The sequence below is a fragment of the Quercus lobata genome, chromosome 6 (genome assembly GCF_001633185.2).
Source record: "Quercus lobata isolate SW786 chromosome 6, ValleyOak3.0 Primary Assembly, whole genome shotgun sequence".
Lineage (NCBI taxonomy): Eukaryota > Viridiplantae > Streptophyta > Magnoliopsida > Fagales > Fagaceae > Quercus > Quercus lobata.
In genome coordinates this window covers 43,178,138-43,196,956 of record NC_044909.1, presented here as the reverse complement: position 1 = coordinate 43,196,956, position 18,819 = coordinate 43,178,138, and the positions used below count along the sequence as shown (strand labels likewise).

At 33.9% G+C, this 18,819-nt stretch overlaps 2 protein-coding genes across 3 annotated transcripts; both read left to right on the top strand.

The window, feature by feature from the left end:
• The first annotated feature begins 284 nt into the window (after positions 1-284).
• LOC115993912 (probable disease resistance protein At5g66900) lies at positions 285-10,786 on the top strand. 2 transcript variants are annotated; one of them, XM_031117901.1, is made up of 8 exons: positions 288-1,310; positions 5,974-6,377; positions 6,684-7,045; positions 7,389-7,600; positions 8,323-8,444; positions 10,140-10,221; positions 10,333-10,445; positions 10,549-10,786. In XM_031117901.1, the coding sequence occupies exons 1-7, from the start codon at positions 740-742 to the stop codon at positions 10,401-10,403; spliced, it is 1,824 nt and encodes a 607-aa protein (XP_030973761.1). In that variant the 5' UTR covers positions 288-739; the 3' UTR covers positions 10,404-10,445; positions 10,549-10,786. The 2 variants fall into 2 exon arrangements, with proteins under 2 accessions (XP_030973760.1, XP_030973761.1); XM_031117900.1 differs by lacking the exons at positions 10,333-10,445; positions 10,549-10,786 and having other exon boundaries at positions 285-1,310; positions 8,323-10,215.
• Positions 10,787-17,200: 6,414 nt separating this feature from the next.
• LOC115950832 (mitogen-activated protein kinase kinase 6-like) lies at positions 17,201-17,898 on the top strand. Its single transcript, XM_031068090.1, has 3 exons — positions 17,201-17,351; positions 17,461-17,642; positions 17,849-17,898. Exons 1-3 carry the CDS (start codon positions 17,271-17,273, stop codon positions 17,850-17,852), a joined length of 267 nt encoding a protein of 88 aa, XP_030923950.1. The 5' UTR covers positions 17,201-17,270; the 3' UTR covers positions 17,853-17,898.
• The last annotated feature ends 921 nt before the right edge of the window (positions 17,899-18,819 follow it).

The following is an 18,819-nucleotide window of genomic DNA, read 5'->3' as shown; positions in this document are numbered from 1 at the left end:
ATGCTCTAAAATGTAAAAGGTCTAAAAACTTGTCTGAAACTTCAGGTCACAATATGCACAATAGCAGAGAAAAAGGTATATTGATTGATTCCTGTATTAACGTGTTTTGTCGTCTCAGAGTATTTAATAATTTTTCGTCTCCTGACAATTCTATTTTGTTTACGCTCTTATCTTTGTCAGAAATTAAGCAGAAATTGAAGGCTTTACGCGTTAGCAAGTTTCGCAGTTGTATATAAACAACTGCCTAGTCCTTGCCGGGCGTAATAATAATAATAATAATAATAATAAAAGTCTGTCTCTGCCGTGCTCTGAAAAGTAAAGTCTACTGATTAAAAAGAAGAAGGGTAAAGTCTAAATTAGGGTCCGAAACTTCCAGTCATAAAGATGCGCAATTGCGGAGAATCGTATTTTGGTTACCTTCTTTTCTTTATCAGAAGAAACTAAGCAGAAATTGAAGGGTTCCGTGTTTACACGTTTCGCAGTTGTATATAATAAGTGTTACTTCAGCTTCGTAATTTTCAGGTATCGCTGCTAATTTAAGTCGTACTGTGTTGCATTTTTTCATTCATTTGAAAACAGATCTACAACATATCCTTAACCAAAATTATTATAAAGTTTCGATTTTTTGGGCGTTGTTGGGTAGAGGGAAGTCTCTTTTAGTTTGTTTCTAAATTGGGTTTCGAAATCCTATATTGGATTTATTTGGGTTATTTGGCGATCGAAGCAAAGTTTAAGATTTATGGCAGCATCAATAGTTATTGAAGTTAAAGCATTTGGAGGCGCAGTTAAGAGAGTGTTCAATCTTAAACGCCTCGAATCCAGACTAGATACTTTATTGCGTTTGTTCAACGATGATACAAAGCGATTAGATCTCCCAAAAAAGAATACAAAGCGCTCGACAGAAGACGTGAAAAAGGGTGAGAAGCAAGTTCGCAAGTGCACGAAAAGCCGGTGGTGGAGCTGCTGTTTTAGAGTCTGTTGCCCCATCGAACTTTGCGAGTCGGACAGGGACATCGCAAGTTCCTGTGAGGATGATACGGAAGCAAATAGCTCAAGGAATCATGGGACCGAGATTTCGGTAAACTTGAATATTAATATTCAAGAACAAAAGGATTCGAACTGGGATAGACCAAGGGCATTTTGTGCGGTCCGTAGACCCCCGATTTTTACAGTGGGGTTTGATATGCCAATGAAGGAGTTGAAGACACTGCTGTTGAAGGATGAGGTGCATCAGCTTCTATTGACTGCTCCTGCTGGAAGTGGGAAGACCACATTGGTCCAAATGCTCTGTCAGGATGAGAAAATTAAAGGTACTACTTCCATCTCTTTAATTTGTTTGGGGTCCAAGACCATAAATGAGTTATTTATTTAAAATCAAGTATAAATATAAAATATGTTCTTCCTGCTATTTGATATGTAGGATGTAGCATTATTATTAGTAAAGTTTCTATATTTAGGTTTTGCTAGCATTTACTTTTTGATTGATAATATCACTAATTCAAGATTTTCTTCTAATATAATGTATTTTAAGTAGGATATTATCAATATTAATTTTAAACATTTTCTTTTTTGTAGAAACAATGGTAACATGTTTTGTTAATACAATTTTATAAGAGATAAACGTATTTAGAAATTATTTAGCCTCTTTATATAATCAAAGGACAAAACTTAGGTAAGGTATTTAGGTGTTATTGTTTAGATTGTCCTCTAAAAATTCAGCCATGTGGCTTTTTTTTATAGGATAGAAATGTATTTTTAGTTAAGTACAGTCACAAGGCTGAATCTTAAGAGGGTGAACCTAATAAATAACATCTAAGTATTGTACTTAAGTTTTGCTCTAATCAGAATAATTATAGTATTACATATTATAACTTCATTACGATTGTTTTCATTGTTATCTTTTCGTTATAGTATTTCATTATCTTCGAAGGATTTTTTATGAATTTCTTTATTAATATATCCTATTTGAGATTTAAGTAATTTTTTCTATTCTATTGTCCTTTTTTGTTAAGCTTTATATATATATATATATATATATATATATATATATATATATATATATATTTCAACTAGGGTTTTTATTTAGCAATAAAAGAGGGGGAAACTATGGGACTGAATCAACAGCTCTGTTATTAAATTACTAGTCACTAACTCATGCGATGCATGGGAAAGTTATTGACTTTGAAAAAAAATCCAACAATGAGTAAATAGACATTTTGCTAGTTAGTATTTTGAAAAAAATGAAGAAATATTTAACTTTTATACTTTTTTATAGTTTAGAAGTGTTGTCTAACATTGAACATTATTGAATTGCAAATGCATAGTTACCAAGACCTACAAAATAATTTACAATTCCTAAATTAATAAAGTAAAACTCTCCATAGTTATATATACACACACACTCAAAATTAATATAAACTACAAATATATAAACAAAGACCATGGTATGAGGAAAACACACCAATTTTCAAATTTGAGTAGCAATATGACTTTCTCGTAGTAATAACGATATAGACAATTCAAAACATAGAACAATATCAAAATTATAATACCTAATTCCATTAGCTTTTATGTTGAATCCAAACAAATAATTAATTGAAATTAATCCAAACAAATAATTAATCAACCAAAAATCATAACTTTTAATAAGAAAACAAAAAATCACATGAACCTAAATAAAAAACATTTAAGGTGAAGAATTAAGATCAACCTATTGAGACGCAAATACCAAAACCCCCAAGACTTAAAATTTCAAAATTTATAGAATCCCCAAATTCTACTTCAACCAAACAAAATTCAATAAATTTTTATATGTAACATAGCAAATAAAAATTTATTGTTCCTTAGGCTGGAAGACATAGGTTGCATCTTTGATTTTTCTCCAAAAAGATAGAGATGTTTTATATGCCATGTACAATAAAAAATAAATAATTAGTAGAAATTTTAACCCAAAATCAAACCCACGATTATCAACGTGAGTCTCTTTTTTTTTTCAACATTAGTCTCTCTCTTTTTTTTTTTTTTTTTTTTGAGTCCTATCATAATTTTTGTTTTTATATAGATTATCAATGTTTGAATTTGAGTTTAAGTTAGATTTGTTAGAGAGATAAAGTTTCACTCCTTGTTACGTTTTGATTAAACAAAAATAATTTTATTTTAAAAAATGATAATGATGAGTTTGAGTTTAAGTTGGACTTGTTAGAGAAATGGGGTTTCACTCCTGGTTAAGTTTGAATTAAACAAAAATAATTTTATTTAAATAAAATGATAAGGATTTGTATGGGCACATTGAGGGTGATGAAACTAAGCCAAAATATATGGATGATAAAACTTAAAAAGTTGCACAAAAGTCCATTTGGAAACATTAGGCACTGGTTGGATGATAGTGTAATCCATCATTTTTCTAATGAAACCGATGCTCATGAGTTATGGAAGAAGTAGGGATCGTGGCTTTCTTGATTAGGAAGCTTGCTAAAATGAATTTTATAGAGGATTACCACAACCCGATCGCTTGAATGAATTTTAAATTGATTGTGAATTAGTTGTCTACAATGAAGATGGTCCTTGCAGTTGCTATCTTTATTGCTTTTAAGTTCATTGCCAAATAGTTGGGACACCTTAGTTGATACGTTGAGTAACTCTGCTCCTAAAGGTGTATTGTCCGTGAGTGAAGTTACTGGTAGTTTGGTCAATGAAGAAACAAGAAGGAAGTCAACTAGTACAGAAAATGCACAAGCTCTTGTTACATAGAACATGGGTTGAAGCAAGAGTAGTGAACATAAGGATAATGGCAAATCCATGGGAAGATCTCAGACTGAAGGGAAATCTGAGAAATGCAAATGATTTCATTACGGTAAAGAATGCCATTTGAAAATGAATTATTGAGCATGGAAAAGATAACAAAAGGAGGTAAATAATCAAAAGAAAGATTATGACAATAATATAACGGCTACTTGCTCAGGTGTACAAGTAATGGTTCTCTCTTGGGGGAAGGATATGTGCTTGCATGTTGGGGAGGAAATTGAGTGGTTTGTTCTGCTTCTGTCCATTGTACTCCAAACAAGGAGTTCTACACTTCGTACATGGCTAGAGACTTTGGTTTTGTGAAAATGGGCAACAAAAGTTATTTGAAAATTGTGAGAAGTGGTGATGTTTGCATCTAAACTAGTGTCGGGTATACATTGACTTTGAAGGATGTGCGACATGTTCGAATTGTGTCTTCATCTATTTCCATAACCACATTGGGATTATGACAATTACTTCGGTAATGGAAGATGTAAACTTAACTAGGGGTCACTTATGGTGGCTAAAGGCAAGCTTTGTTGCACTTTTTACAAGACACGTGAAGGTGTGTAGAGATGTATTATATGTTGTGAAAGAACAAATCAAAATTGAGGTACAAAAGGTTGACTCACATCAACGATAAAGGGTTTCAAATTTTAGCAAAGAAGTCTCTTATTCCCTTTTTCAAAGGTAAAATGCTAAACCCTTGTAATCATTGTTTTTTCGATAAACAACATAATATTTCTTTTGCCATATCCTCACAAAAGAAATCTAATTTTTTCAGATTAGTCATTCTGATGTTTGTGGTCATATTGAGGTGGAGTCTTTGGGTGGCAATAGATATTTTGTCACATTTATTGACGGTGCATCAAGGAAGATGTGGGGAATTTCTTGAACACAAAAGATCAAGTGTTTCAACCATTTCAACAATTTTATGCTATGGTTAATTAGAGGGGCAGAGAAGCAATTGAAGTGTCTCTGTACTAACGGGTGAGAGTACACATCAAAAGCATTCAAAGGCTGTTGTTTAGGACATGGCATAAGGGATGCTAAGTCAATTTATGGCATGGTTTCAAACCTGAACCATTCAAAGCATCGAAAAAGGTGGAAGTTCAAGGTTTTTAAGCTTGGACTAAGGTTTAACCGAGGTTGAAACTTGAAGTTGTCATAATTAATTTAGTAATTAATTAAAATACAAATAAAGGTATATTAAATTTGTAAATATTAGCAAAATTGACTAAAAATATCTATAAAAAAATTGAAACAAACTTTCAAATAAATTTTCATAATATTGTAAGGTTAATAAAAAATAGTACAACATAAATAAGCATGAAAAAGAATTGTATAATTAAATCACAAGTAAATTTATAAAAAAAGAAAAAAAATTGGTAATATTTAATAAATTGAGAGGGGTGATATGATAAGTTGAAAAACTACAAATTATGTAAACCCAAGAGTGGATTGTTGGAGCTCGTCTGGATGTAGGCTTCATTTCAAACTGTGTATGCCTTTTATGTGTTTGATAATTTGTCTCTTAGAATTGATATTGCATATCTTTTTAGTTTATCATTGTTATTTGCTGTGGCTAACAGCTATTACCTTTATGTTGGTAATACACACTTGGTTGACACCAATGAGGGAGACTTTGGTCCCACCAAGAATTGGTCAGTTTTTCCTAACAATATGTGGCCATGGCAAATCATGTTCATTCAATTATTTTGGCCCTTTCAACACTTGAAGCAGTGTTTTTGGCATATTTCATATTTTGGAATTATTTCCTTAGAAAAGTAGTAAAAGGAAAGAGGTACAACAACAATAATCAAGCCTCATTCCCAAATTTTGGTGGTTTGGCTATGAATTGTCAACAAACTATCTATGATCGACCACTTGTATTCTTTTCAATCATTCTATTATGTCCAAAGTTATATTCTCTATCACCTCCTTAATTAATATGTCATTTTAGGAGATGATTGAAAAAAAGAAAAGCAATTCTCATGACTCTATAATTGTGGTATTTCTCAGATCTTTTTTTTTTTGTTGGCTCACTTCTCACCCTTTCCCTTGATTGGGCTTGGGAATTTTGTTCATGACTTAGCCATTATGTGAGTTTTTTTTTTTTAATGTAATTTTACGAGACATGAAATGTGCCTCCAAGGTTGTTTTCTAACTACATTGTTTTTGGATATACAGGCATGTTTGCGAACAATATTCTATTTGTCAATGTTTCTAAAACTCCCAATGTGAAGGTCATTGTACAAAACCTATTTAGTTATAAGGGTTATCAGCCTAAGTATCAAATTCAAAGTGAAGAAGATGCAATCTGCCAGCTACCACAAATGTTGAGTCATATTGGACCTAATCCTATATTGTTGATCCTGGATGATGTCTGGCTTGGATCAGAATTCCTTTTTGAAAAGTTTAAGTTTAATATTCCAAACTACAAGATTTTGGTTACTTCAAGAACTGCATTTCCAAGATTTAAACATACATATAACTTGAAACAACTAAATGATGTGGATGCAATGACTCTTTTTTGTCACTCAGCATTCCTACAAGATGAGAGCTCTTATATTCCAGAAGAAGATATCAAAAAGGTACTTGGTGAATCTGTAATATATATATTAGAAGATATACATTTTTTCATGGGTACATACATAATACCAAATGTACTTTGCCAAAATCATTATTCCTACTTATACATACTTTTAAGCTTGGTTGTTTTGTTTCCAATAACCCAACTTTCCAAAATGGGACTGCAAAAAAGGGGGAAAATTTTGTCACACACTCTGTTTTCATATTTCTGAATAATTAATGTCGTTTAGATAATTTAAATCTTGGAAAAAATTACCCTTGTTGAATTTTGAATAGTAATTGAGTTTATTTGGTTCCTTGCATTGCAGATAGTAAGAGGTTGTGGGGGGTTTCCATTGGTCCTTAAAATGATTGGTGGCTCACTATGTGGGCAACATGCAGTTGTATGGCACAGTAGACTTTTGAAATGGTCTGATGGTCATTTTTTTTTCAATTCTGATACTGAGTTGCTTCCTCATCTTCAAAAAAGCCTAGAATTTCCAGATGACAAGATCATTATCAAAGAGTGCTTCATGGACCTTGGTTCATTTTATGCAAAGCAAAGGATCTCTGCTGCTATACTTATTGATATGTGGGAAGAATTATATGAACTAGATGAAGATGGCATCCACGCAATTGCCAATTTGCAAGAACTCACCGTTCGAAATCTGGCTAACCTTGAGATGACAAGGTACGCTAGCTATTTATGACCCTTTATGGCTTAATGGCAATTAATAATTTGTTATTATAGTTTATTTGACCTGTCCGCGCTAAATTTGGACTTTTTATTTCATTGATGCGAAATGTGATTACAACAAAGGGCTAGAAGGAAAGAAACTTATACCAAACTAGAAACAATAAGAGATGTCAATTACTCTGCCTAGGAAAAGAGAGGGATTTTAACTTTTGTTAGTCTATAACTTCTTGTAATTATATTCTTAATTTTGTTGGATATGTGTGTGTGTGTGTGTGTGTGAAAAATGAATTTTTAAAAAAAAATATTTTTCTAAGCTTCTAATTTGCCCATTCACCAGGAAAGATGCAAGTGAGGTCAAGAGCTATTACAATGAAGACTTTGTCACACAACATAATATTCTTAGAGAGCTTGCTCTGCATCAAAGTAGCCAGGAGCCTATAGGACAAAGGAAAAGACTGATTATGAACATAAGTGGAACCAATCTACCAAAGTGGTGGATGGAACAGAAACAACAACCCATCAATGCACGCTTATTATCCATCTCAACTGGTGGGCACATTTTCTCTCTCCCAAATACACACACATACACATTATGTAACCTACATAATATTGAGTGCTGATCACATCATATTCAATCAGGGGTAGAGGGAGGGGGGGGGGGGGGGGGCGCATAAGCCCCTTGACTTTTGAAAAACCCATCCTCCCTCTTATACTTTTGGTAAAAAAATCCATCTTTAGATATAAATTAAATAATGCCTGCCCCCCTGGGGATTTTTACTAAAGACATGTAACACATTTATTTAGATGACAAATACATCATTTTTGTTTCCTCTAATTACTCTTATACCATGAATAACTCATTAATTTAAATTGTATTTAATGTATTTCATAAAAATAGAAAAAGTTCATATATTATTAATGCTCTATACTCTTATACCATAATAGTATATCCTAGAAATATATAAGTAAATCTTTTTAATAAAAACATTCTTTATTTTTATAATTTTTCATTTAGAAAATTAGAGATATGATTTTTTATTATTATTATTTTTTTCCTTTTAGAAGAAACAATAAATGTTGATTTCATGGTTAGGAGTTAAAAATCTTTTAGTTTTTATTAATGTTAATACTTTGTTATATGTAAGAAAATAGCATTTGTTAACTAATATTACAAACATATTTTGTGTGTGTAGGTTTTTCTTTGGATTTATTTTACATTTAGCTTAGCCTCCCTGAAGAATTTTTTGGTGTATACAATTTATTTTTTGCAGATGAATCATTCTTGGGGAGTTGGTGCAACATTCAAGCACCTAAATTTGAGGTTTTAGTTCTGAATTTTCAAACAAAGAATTACACCTTACCTGAATTTCTGGAGAAAGCAAATGAACTCAAGGTTTTGATAGTCAGTAATTGTGGTTTCTTTCATGCTGAAAGAAAAAATTTTCAACTGCTTTGGTCTCTACCCAATTTAAAGAGAATTAGGTTGGAGAAGATTTCAATTTCTTCCCTTTGTAAGACCCTTGTACCATTGAAGAGTTTAAGAAAAATATCATTATTTATGTGCAATATTGGTGATGCTTTTGAGAATTGTACTATCCAGGGTTCATATGCATTGCCAAATCTAAAAGAGATAAACATTGACTATTGCAATGATATAATAGAACTACCTGTTGGGTTGTGTGACATTGTCCACCTAAAAAAACTCTGCATCACCAACTGTCATAAGTTGTCTATATTGCCTAAAGGTATTGGAAAGCTGGTGAATTTAGAAGTGCTAAGGATTAGGTCATGTACTGATTTGTCAGAGTTGCCAGAGTCAATTAGAAGCCTCCATAAGTTAAGCATTCTTGACATATTTGATTGCCTAAGTATTAGCAAGTTGCCAAAATACATTGGTGAGTTGTGTAATTTAAAAGTGCTTAACATGAAAGGGTGCTTGAGATTATGTAATCCATTGCCGGAATCAACAATAGATCTTAAGCAATTAATGATTGTGGTATGTGACGAAGAAAGGGCCAAGTTATGGGAGCCTATCAAGGACGTCCTCACCAAGCTTAACATTGAGGTGGCTAAGAAAGATATCAACTTGAATTGGCTTCTTAAGTAGCACTTTGAGAAGCTTCCGTTGTGGCTGTGGAGGTTAGCAACAAGGTGAGCAGTGTAGTTTACCATTGAAACAAGCTTTCACTTGTCCTCTTTCAAAGGTAATTCAGAGATTGTTATCAACTGTCTTAGGCGTGGAGACGTGTTTCACTCTTCTGTTGATCATATTTTAAAAGACACGTTGTCTTATGTTAGCTCTTTACAAAGTTATACCTTGAAAATTTCGAATACGTCCTAAGCTTCTAATTTTTCCCATTCACCAGAAAAGATGCAAGTGAGGTGCACAAATATTACAATGATGACTTTGTCACACAACATGATGTTCTTAGAGAGCTGGCTTTGCATCAGAGCAGCCAGGAGCTTATAGGACAGAGACAAAGACTGATTATGAACATAAGTGAAAACGATCTACCAAGGTGGTGGAGAGAAGTTTTGTTGCTGTTGTTCTTGATCCGAGGTATAGATTGAAGTATGTAAAGTTTTGGTTTAGAGAGTGGTATGGAAAGGACAAGGAGGATGCAATATGCTCTAAGGTTCGAGATGCATTGAAAAGGTTGTATGTGGAGAAAGTGGGTCAAAATGGAGTTTTGAGTTCTAGTGGTAGTGGTGCTTCATTGTCTAGGGACTCCAGCCCAAGTGTTGGTAATGCTTCATTGTTTGATCGCATTAAAAATTATAATAATAAGTTTAAGTAATACTTGGCGGACGAGGACAGTGTGGAAAACAAATCTGAGTTGGATAGGTATTTGTTGGAATCTTTTGAGGACCTTGATGTGGAAGATTTTGACATCTTGATGTGGTGGAAAATGAATTATTCTAGATATCGAGTCCTTTCCTAAATTGCCTGTGATATGTTAGCTATTCCTGTCTCTACAGTTGCATTTGAGTCTGCTTTTAGTATGGGGGGGCGTGTTTGGATTCATTTCGTAGTTCACTATCTCTTAATACAGTTGAAGCCCTTATTTGTACCTAAAATTGGTTGAAGGATGCAAAGAGAAAAAGACCACTAAAGCTTTGGGAGTGCATGAATAATGTGGAGGATATGAATGATTTTGAGATTGACACTGGTAAAAATATATATATATATATATATATGTTCATTGTGTTTGTTGTATATATCAATTGTTTATTTATTTGCTCAATGCTTATGAGTTATTTTATTTTGAATAGGATTGTAGAAATTGCATTGGTTTGCCCAATGCCTATGAAGGAGGATCCAAGCACCGTTGTGTTGGATGATGATGAGTGATGTGCTACTCTTTGCTTGGAGTTAGTTAGTAGTTAGTATTATGTAAGTATACTTGCTATTATCATTCGTTTGTGTTAATTATAAATATTTTATTGTTTATAAACGTTTTATTATTATTAGCACGTGTTTATTTTGTGTTGTTTAGTATTTTGTAGGAGTTCTAAAATGATGCATAGTGCAGACTTACTGGACAAAGGACTTATAAGAATTATCATTCTTTTGCCTATATGCTAATTATATTTGTACATGTTATTGGTAGTGGACTTTTCACTAATGGTAGTTATTTAGGTATTCATGGGTGGGATTATCATTAGGGATACAAGCAATTAGCATTCTTTTGCCTAAATGCTAATTTAATTTGTATATCTTTCTTTTGGCATTTGTGGACAGTGACAAATGGTTCTATAATATGTTATTAAGTGGATACATTAACGCTTATTGTTATTGAGACTAACACACACAGTGACACTAATGATATTATTATATCCTACATGATAGTATTTTGGGAGTTGAACTCTTATGGAGGCAATTTCAAAATATTTTTGCATGGTGAATGAAATGAAAAAATTTAGATAGTTTGGATTATTACAATTTGGGTGAACATATTTTTTTTATGTTGAACAAATTTTTTTTATGTGAACAGATTTTGCTTAGGTTTTGCTCAGATGGCTTGCTAAATAAAAAAACTGTTTGTATTTACTTGAAATCTTGAACAAGTTGATATATTGATATTAGGCTTGACAGCCCAATTTTTTTATTATTAAAAAAACAGTTTTTTTCTTTTTTTTTTAATATTTCAAACCAACCAAATCGACCGCAAAAAAGGGCACCGCTATTGATCGGAAAACAGACCTTAGGTGGTGTGCATCGGTTCTAATTATGAAAAAATCGATCTCTATCGGTTCGGTAATAAATTTGGAAAAAAAAACCACCCCTACTGAATCGCACACATCCCTAGAGAGAATAGAAACATCAACTCATTAATGCTCGCTTATTATCTACTTCAATTGGTATGCACATTTTCTCTCTAACAAAGACACATATACATACACTATGTAAACAACAAAATATTGATTGCTTGTCACATTGTATACAATTCTTTTTGCAAATGAATCATTCTCTTGGAGTTGGTGCAACATTCAAGCTCCCAAAGTTGAGATTTTTGTTATGAATTTTTAGACAATGAATTACACCTTACTTGTGTTTGTGGATAAAGTGGATGAACTCAAGGTTCTGATAGTCACAAATTATGGTTTCTTTCATGCTGAGCTAAGCAATTTTAGTTCTGTCATTTTTGATCAAATTTACGATTTTGCTACCTAATTTCATGATTAGTGTAAATTAGGGTTCTGTGGGTGTTTTACTAGCAACCTTAGGTGTTTTTATTTTATTTTATTTATTTATTTATTTTTACTATATAAACATATTATAGACTCTAAGAGCATTTACATCAATCTCCTCAATCTATTATCCAAATTTATCCAAAAAAAATCTATTTTCTCCCTCAAATCACTATCTCTCTTTTCCAGAACTAAAAGAAAGAAAGGAAAAAGAGAGGGGAAAAAAACCCTAAGCTAAACAGCCACCTACATTTCCAGTGCACTTTCTAAGTTCATATCCCCCTTGCCAAGATCATCTGGATCATGGAATTTGGTCTAGAAAAGGGGAATTTGCTTGTCAATGACTACAATATGCTCATTGTACAATAAAAAATACACATCAAGGATTAGTATAAGATTGGAGAATTGTTATTAGCTAGACAAATCTAACATGACATGTATTTGCAAATATTATTTCAGCAAACGATTTCATATTTACAAAAACAAATTGACCTTTGATGCTTGGCTGCTTGCTGATGCCAATTTAAGGGAGAATATGGTATTCGTTGTTGGTGGTGACCCAACACATGTAAGTAATGGGACCCCATTTGGCCTTGCGTCAATTTAGATCTCATTCAAAGATACAATATTGAGTCACCTGGCCTTAAATATTTACAACTTTATTTAAATGGAATTATGGTGAACCATATGGATTTAGAAATTCATATGATTTCTTTTTATTTTTTATTTACAAATTATTTGGAATTTGTAACAATTCACTCTTCGCCCTATGTATATCAAATGTGCAATATATTATAATTCATTTTGTTATCTTCTATAAAGTTCCATATCACCGTATTTGGTCATTTAGTGTTCTTCCATTGTTAAACTATTTGTAATAATGATTCTGTTACAGAGGAAATGTGCAGCCATAAAAATAACTTCATATATATTATTTTGAAACATGAAGTCATGTTATGTGAAACTTTATTGAAGTAATTTTGCATTTAACCTTCAATCTCATCTTTGCATGTAACTTTGAATAATTGGCCTTCAGCACCTAAAGCACGTCACTTTGAGGTATTCGATTGAGAAAGAGCTTGAAAATTATTACAACCAAAATTGAATTTTGTGCTGTTTTGTTTTCTTATGAAAATGCACCTCATAGTCATTGAAGTGTATTTCCAAATTAAGAGGCTTCATATCAATTTAGCACCCAAAAAAAAAAAAAAAAAAAGGATATGTGCATGCAACTTAAAATTCTTGCTTTTTATGACAAACTATTTGCTTCAACTAATTTCTAATTTTTATAACAATTATGCTATAGTCTAAATTCTTTATCACTTGAATTTGTACTATTTTAATTCAACCAAAACCTTAATGTTATTGCAACAATAATTTGTGTTATTACTCTATTATATGGTCAACATTTTCCATAAGCTTCTTGCATAGAAGCTTACAGCATTATTCACGCATCGAGTGGGTAGTCTGCTAGTTATTCTTAATGGCATTGAAAGGTTACTGAGGTGTGCTGCCATTGGGCCCTCATTTTTCAAATATGATTCTCTTTGAAGCTATTGATCCCACCCAAGCGTTGTACCCCGAAGCAAAAGAAAAAAACATCTAATTATAGGGTCAACAAGTGAACTGGGCTTCTCAGATTCAGTTGGTTTTTGTGATGCTTTCTCTGTCACTCACCATGATGCGAGGAAGGTGTTAGAATAGTTGAATGCTTTGCTAATGAAGACATCATGCAGCTGCAGAGGCCCGGAATGATGTACAATTATACTTGGTCATTCTTTTGGCATATTCCATGGGTTATTTCAATTTTTATATTTGTAACTAGTTTCCATGAATTCTACAACCACCAAGTAGGGAAGCCCAAAAGATCTTATCAGGTTTCATGGGCATTTGGTTAATAATATTCTCAGTGGTACAAGCAGAATGATCTGTTATACGTGTTAATCCACCCTTTTCCTTTATCAAAGTACTTTATCAAATTAATCAATCATGGGAAGTCCATGAAACTAAATCTGGTCGAGCCATTCCTTTAAATGCCCTTTTAGCATTCTGAATATTCACACACTTTGAATACATATGAGCAAGAACAATTGCTGCAAATGATAGGAAATCAAACCCTATCCTTGTCATGTAGCCATGAACTTGCTTGCCTAGGTCCTATGCAACATGATCAGCACAAGCATTTAAAAACTCAGCAAACATGAAACCATCAGTCCTAATCACCAATCTCATCAACACCGAGAACAAAGAAAATCCCTCTTCCATAGTCCAATCCTCCAAGATCTATCAATCACCGCTGTCCAAGATACATCATCCCTATCCACCATCTTGTCAAAATTTTGCCTAGCCTCCTCTATACTCCCACATTTCCCATACGGGTCTGATAAACACTCCAAATCGCCTCATCTAAATCCAATCCATTCCACATTATATATCCATGAATCTGAAGCAGGAAGAGCACTGGATATAGTGAACTTACTCGATTTTGAATTCCAATGTATTAACCTCATTCTATGAAATTCCAACGCCTCTTTAGGCCAGTCATGGTGAACGTAACGCGACATCATTGCCGCCCGTGAAATGTTATCTCTTTGCAGCATTCCTTCAACCAACCTTGTAGCCTCTTAAAGCTTCCCCCCACATTTGCATAGCCCAATATCATGGTGTTCCAAGAACAAATCCTTGTTCACCCATTTCATCAAACATGTTCTAGGCATCCACAATACCATCACAATTAACATAGATATCAGGGAAACGATTATCATGTATGAGGTCCGACTTCCGAGTATATTGAAGCAGAGGGTGGTCGGTGAATTTACTTAGGCTAGCGATTGTACCCAAAAAAAAAAAAAAGGGAAAACGAGCAAAAATTGAAACTGGGTTTTGAGAAAAAGAGTGGCCCAACCAAACACTATACCCACTTTCACGTCCACGGGGATAGGCAGATCTTTTTTCTTCTTCTTCTTTATTTTGGGCCCAGCCCATTTTTGGCAATTCGCTATTCCCTGATGAAGAAAAAAGAAACAATGTGGTCTGTGGGTATGTTTTGTATGCAATGCAAATAAGGAGCTTCCACGTACAGTCAACTCAACGGTGTCAGTCAGTCAATCTGCGATGAGTAGTTTACTTTATATATTTTGTATTTTTTGTTCCGTTTACTTATTATCAGCACAAAGAAACTGGGAAGAAATTGAAGGGTTTGAGATCTCAACTGGTTTCCATCTTTGTAGTTATTCTTGTATCAGATTTGCTGCTAGTTTAGTTTACTTGTATTGTTTTGCACTGTTTCATTTGTTTGGATAAAATTCTCATTCATCATCCTAAAGAAATAAGAAGAAGAAGAAGAAGAAGAAGCAGCAGCAAAGTTATGCCTCTGAGCATTGCAGGGTCTCTTGTTGGAGTAGGATTTGGACAGGTCTTAACGTCGTTATGTGAAAGAGTTAAGGATGTGGTAAGAAATGCCCGTCAATTCAAACGCATTCTTAAATGCCTCGATTCCATGTTAGATCTTTTGGCACAAGCGGTCGAAGTTATAGAACTATCAAACCAACAACGTGGTCGCGCAGTAGAGAATACACAGAGCTTGATTGAAGAAATGACGAAAGGTAGGGAGCTGGTTCGCAAGTGCTTGCAAATCCCGTGGTGGAACTTGGTTCTAATAGTCAAGTACTCAAGCAAACTTTCTAAGTTGGAATAAGACATTTTGAGGTTCTGTCAGGTTGATTTGCAATTACATGGTGCAAGGACTTTGTTGGAGACTAGAGAAATTGTGAGTGGTATTTGGGAGAGTATGGATTCGACCAGGTCCATGGAGACACCAAAGGTGTCACGTGCGGTTTGTGAACCCCCGGTTTTTACAGTTGGGTTTGATATGCCAATGAAGGATTTGAAGACGCTGCTGTCGAAGGAGGAGGTGCAGCTGCTTCTATTGACTGCTCCTGGAGGACGTGGGAAGACCACATTGGTCCAAATGCTTTGTCAGGATGACCAAATTAGAGGCGCTTCCATCTCTTTTGTTTGTCACTATAATTTTACTTTATAATTGGCAAATGCATGTTTTAGGAACACTACAAAAAGAACTGGACTATTGCGGCGGGCCAAAACCACCGCTAAAGGACCATTTGGCCTATTGCAGCGGGGGATATTGCGGCAATTCCTCCCGCTAGCCTTGCACTGCCACAATAGTTCTATTGCGGCGGTAAACAAAAAACGCTGCAATAGATAGACCATTTAGCAGCGCTTTTGGCTTATTGTGGTAGGCAGTAAAACACCGCCGTATGAGGGTACCATTCGGGTCAATTGACCTTTAAGCAGCGGGCTAAACCCGCCGCTATATGTGACAACCTTTAGCTGCGGGCAGTAAGCGCTGCTATAGGGTTTATTCAACAACAAACTTTATGCACCTTTTAGCGGTGGTTACACCCACCACTATATGTGTGAGGCTTTAGCAGCAGGCCAAAAACCCTGCTGTAGGCCTCCAATTATTTCATAATTTTTGTTCTTTAGCAGCGGCTTTTGCTCACCGCTATAGGTAAAAAAAAAATTTCCCTCCTGGGTTCTAAAACCACATTTCTATTACAAATAACCTGTAATAATTTTAGCTCCACTAAGACAATACCACAAATGTAACTAGATAACACCACAAATGTCTCCAAACTAACATTATATTAACATAGAAATATTCTATTACAAATAACCTATAACAATTTTAGCTCCACTAAGACAATACGACAAATGTCTCCAATCTAACATTATATTAACATAGAAATATATTATCAAATACATAACTTTGTCTATAACCATCATCATAAAATTAACAAAAGAAAGATGTGGTCCTTTGTACACTTGCAAAATATTTTTCAACACTTGCAAAAAATGAGTTTAGAGTTCAAATGTGATTCTTTGTACACAAAATGCCCTCAACATAAAATTTATGAACTACCTGGTTGATGGGATGCGGCTGATGATTTTTAGAGAGATGGGGATTGTAGGATCGGAAGAACGTCCTACATACAAAAAAAAAAAGAAAAAAAAGGAATAATTAGGACACAACATTGAAACCAATGCAATCAAAGTGATTACATAAAAAATAAAATAAAAACCAAGACAAAGAACTAGACCTGCACAAACAGTACTACAAAAGTATCAAATACAAGAGCCATGACAATGAAATGTGATAGGGCAAGTCCTTCAAATAAAAGTGAAAGAACCCAGACATGTGTAGGTGCAGTGCAGTGCAGCCAAGAACTTGATGCCATCAACAGTTACAACCCTCTCAGTTACAATAATAAAAGAATAGTAAATGGTTTTCAAGTCAAATGACATTTTCCATTGCTTCCAACTAATGTGCAAGTGCAGTGCTTCCTTTTTAAGTTATGAAATTTTTTGACGTCTTCTATGTATTGTGGATATACGTAAGCAGATTGTGCAAGAGTTGAAAATAAATCAAGCATCTCAATGTTCAAATGTTGTAGTTTGCTATCATTCTTTCTATCACAATGGAGCTATTTCCCTTGTGTTAGATTACATGGATCGTGGATCCCTAGCAGATGTGATCAAACAAGTTAAAACGGTTCTTGAACCATATCTTGTTGTTGTCTGCAAGCAGGTCTATGAGCTAATTTCCTCTTGCTTTAAGACTAAGTTAAGATTGTTGTTGTCTGCAACATTTGAAGAAAGTCTTGTCATATGACTAAAGATCTATGTTTATAATCCAGGTTTTACTGGGTCTTGTGTACCTGCACCATGAAAGACATGTAATACATAGGGACATCAAACCATCCAATTTGCAAGTAAACCACAAAGGGGAGGTGAAGATTACTGATTTTGGTGTGAGTGCAGTGCTAGCTAGCTCTATGGGTCAAAGGGATACATTTGTGGAACCTATAACTACATGTCGGTAGGTGGAGTTTCTTACCTTCTATAACACCTTAATTCATTGCTCCAATTTTATTTTATTTATTATGATGCAAGCTCTTTCTTTAGTGTTTAAAGCATTTTTTTTTCTCATTTAAATCCCACATAAAGCATATTCTGGTGGGATGATTATCCCAAAAAAAAAAAAAAATTTGAAGTTTTTTCTAATGCTTTTAATCTGTGTTTTAGCTAGAGAGAATCAGTGGGAGCACTTATGATTATAGCAGTGATATTTGGAGTTTGGGTAGGGTAGTACTTGAGTGTGTAATAGGAAGGTTTCCTTATATGCAATCTGAAGATTAGCAAAGCAGGCCAAGCTTTTATGAGCTTTTGGAGGCAATTGTGGAAAGCCCACCACCTTCAGCTCCATCAGATCAGTTCTCCCTAGAATTCTGTTCATTTGTGTCAACCTGGTAATGAACTATATGTGTTCATGTGATATTCTATTTTGTTACTTTAGTGTGTTGCAGTTTTGACTTTGTCAGCCTTTAGGTGTAAATGTTTTCTCTTTCTGTCATTTAAATTTTTGATTTTTGGACTACCAGCCATTTCAATGTTTTTATTGTTTTAAAGCCTTTATAGGTATATATTTTTTACCCCAAGTTGTGTACCTAGTAAGTTAAAGTTGATGTTTGGTTCTTGAGTAGCCTAATCCCACCTTCATTCTACTTATTCAAATGTTAGAGAGGCCCTGTTGAAGCTGCATTAATTCTATTGTGGGATGACTGTTCAAGAAATTGATTTTGCTTGAGAAGTATGAGGAGCTGTGTTATCATTATAGCTATAATGTTATTGTGAGAGAGAACTTATGCTAGCATGAATGAAGATATCTAATGTCTTCATGGCTACCTGATAACAGCCTTCTCCTATCTAAAAATTATGTATATGTTAAGCCACAACTTCTTAATATTTTAAGCCAATTTGTATTGCATTATTGAGTTATTGAGCTTTTTAACTTTTCAAATGAAACAGTTCATACCTGCTTCTATAGGGTATCATTTCAAAAGATTAGCTTGAAGTTATTTAACTAAATAACTTTTATTCCACCAAATCACAACCCCAACAATCAGCAAAAGCCAAACCATCAACAGGATTGTACTGAAGAGTACACATTATTGTAACTGAGAGGCCTGTAAGTATTTTATTGGAAGCAAGCCAGC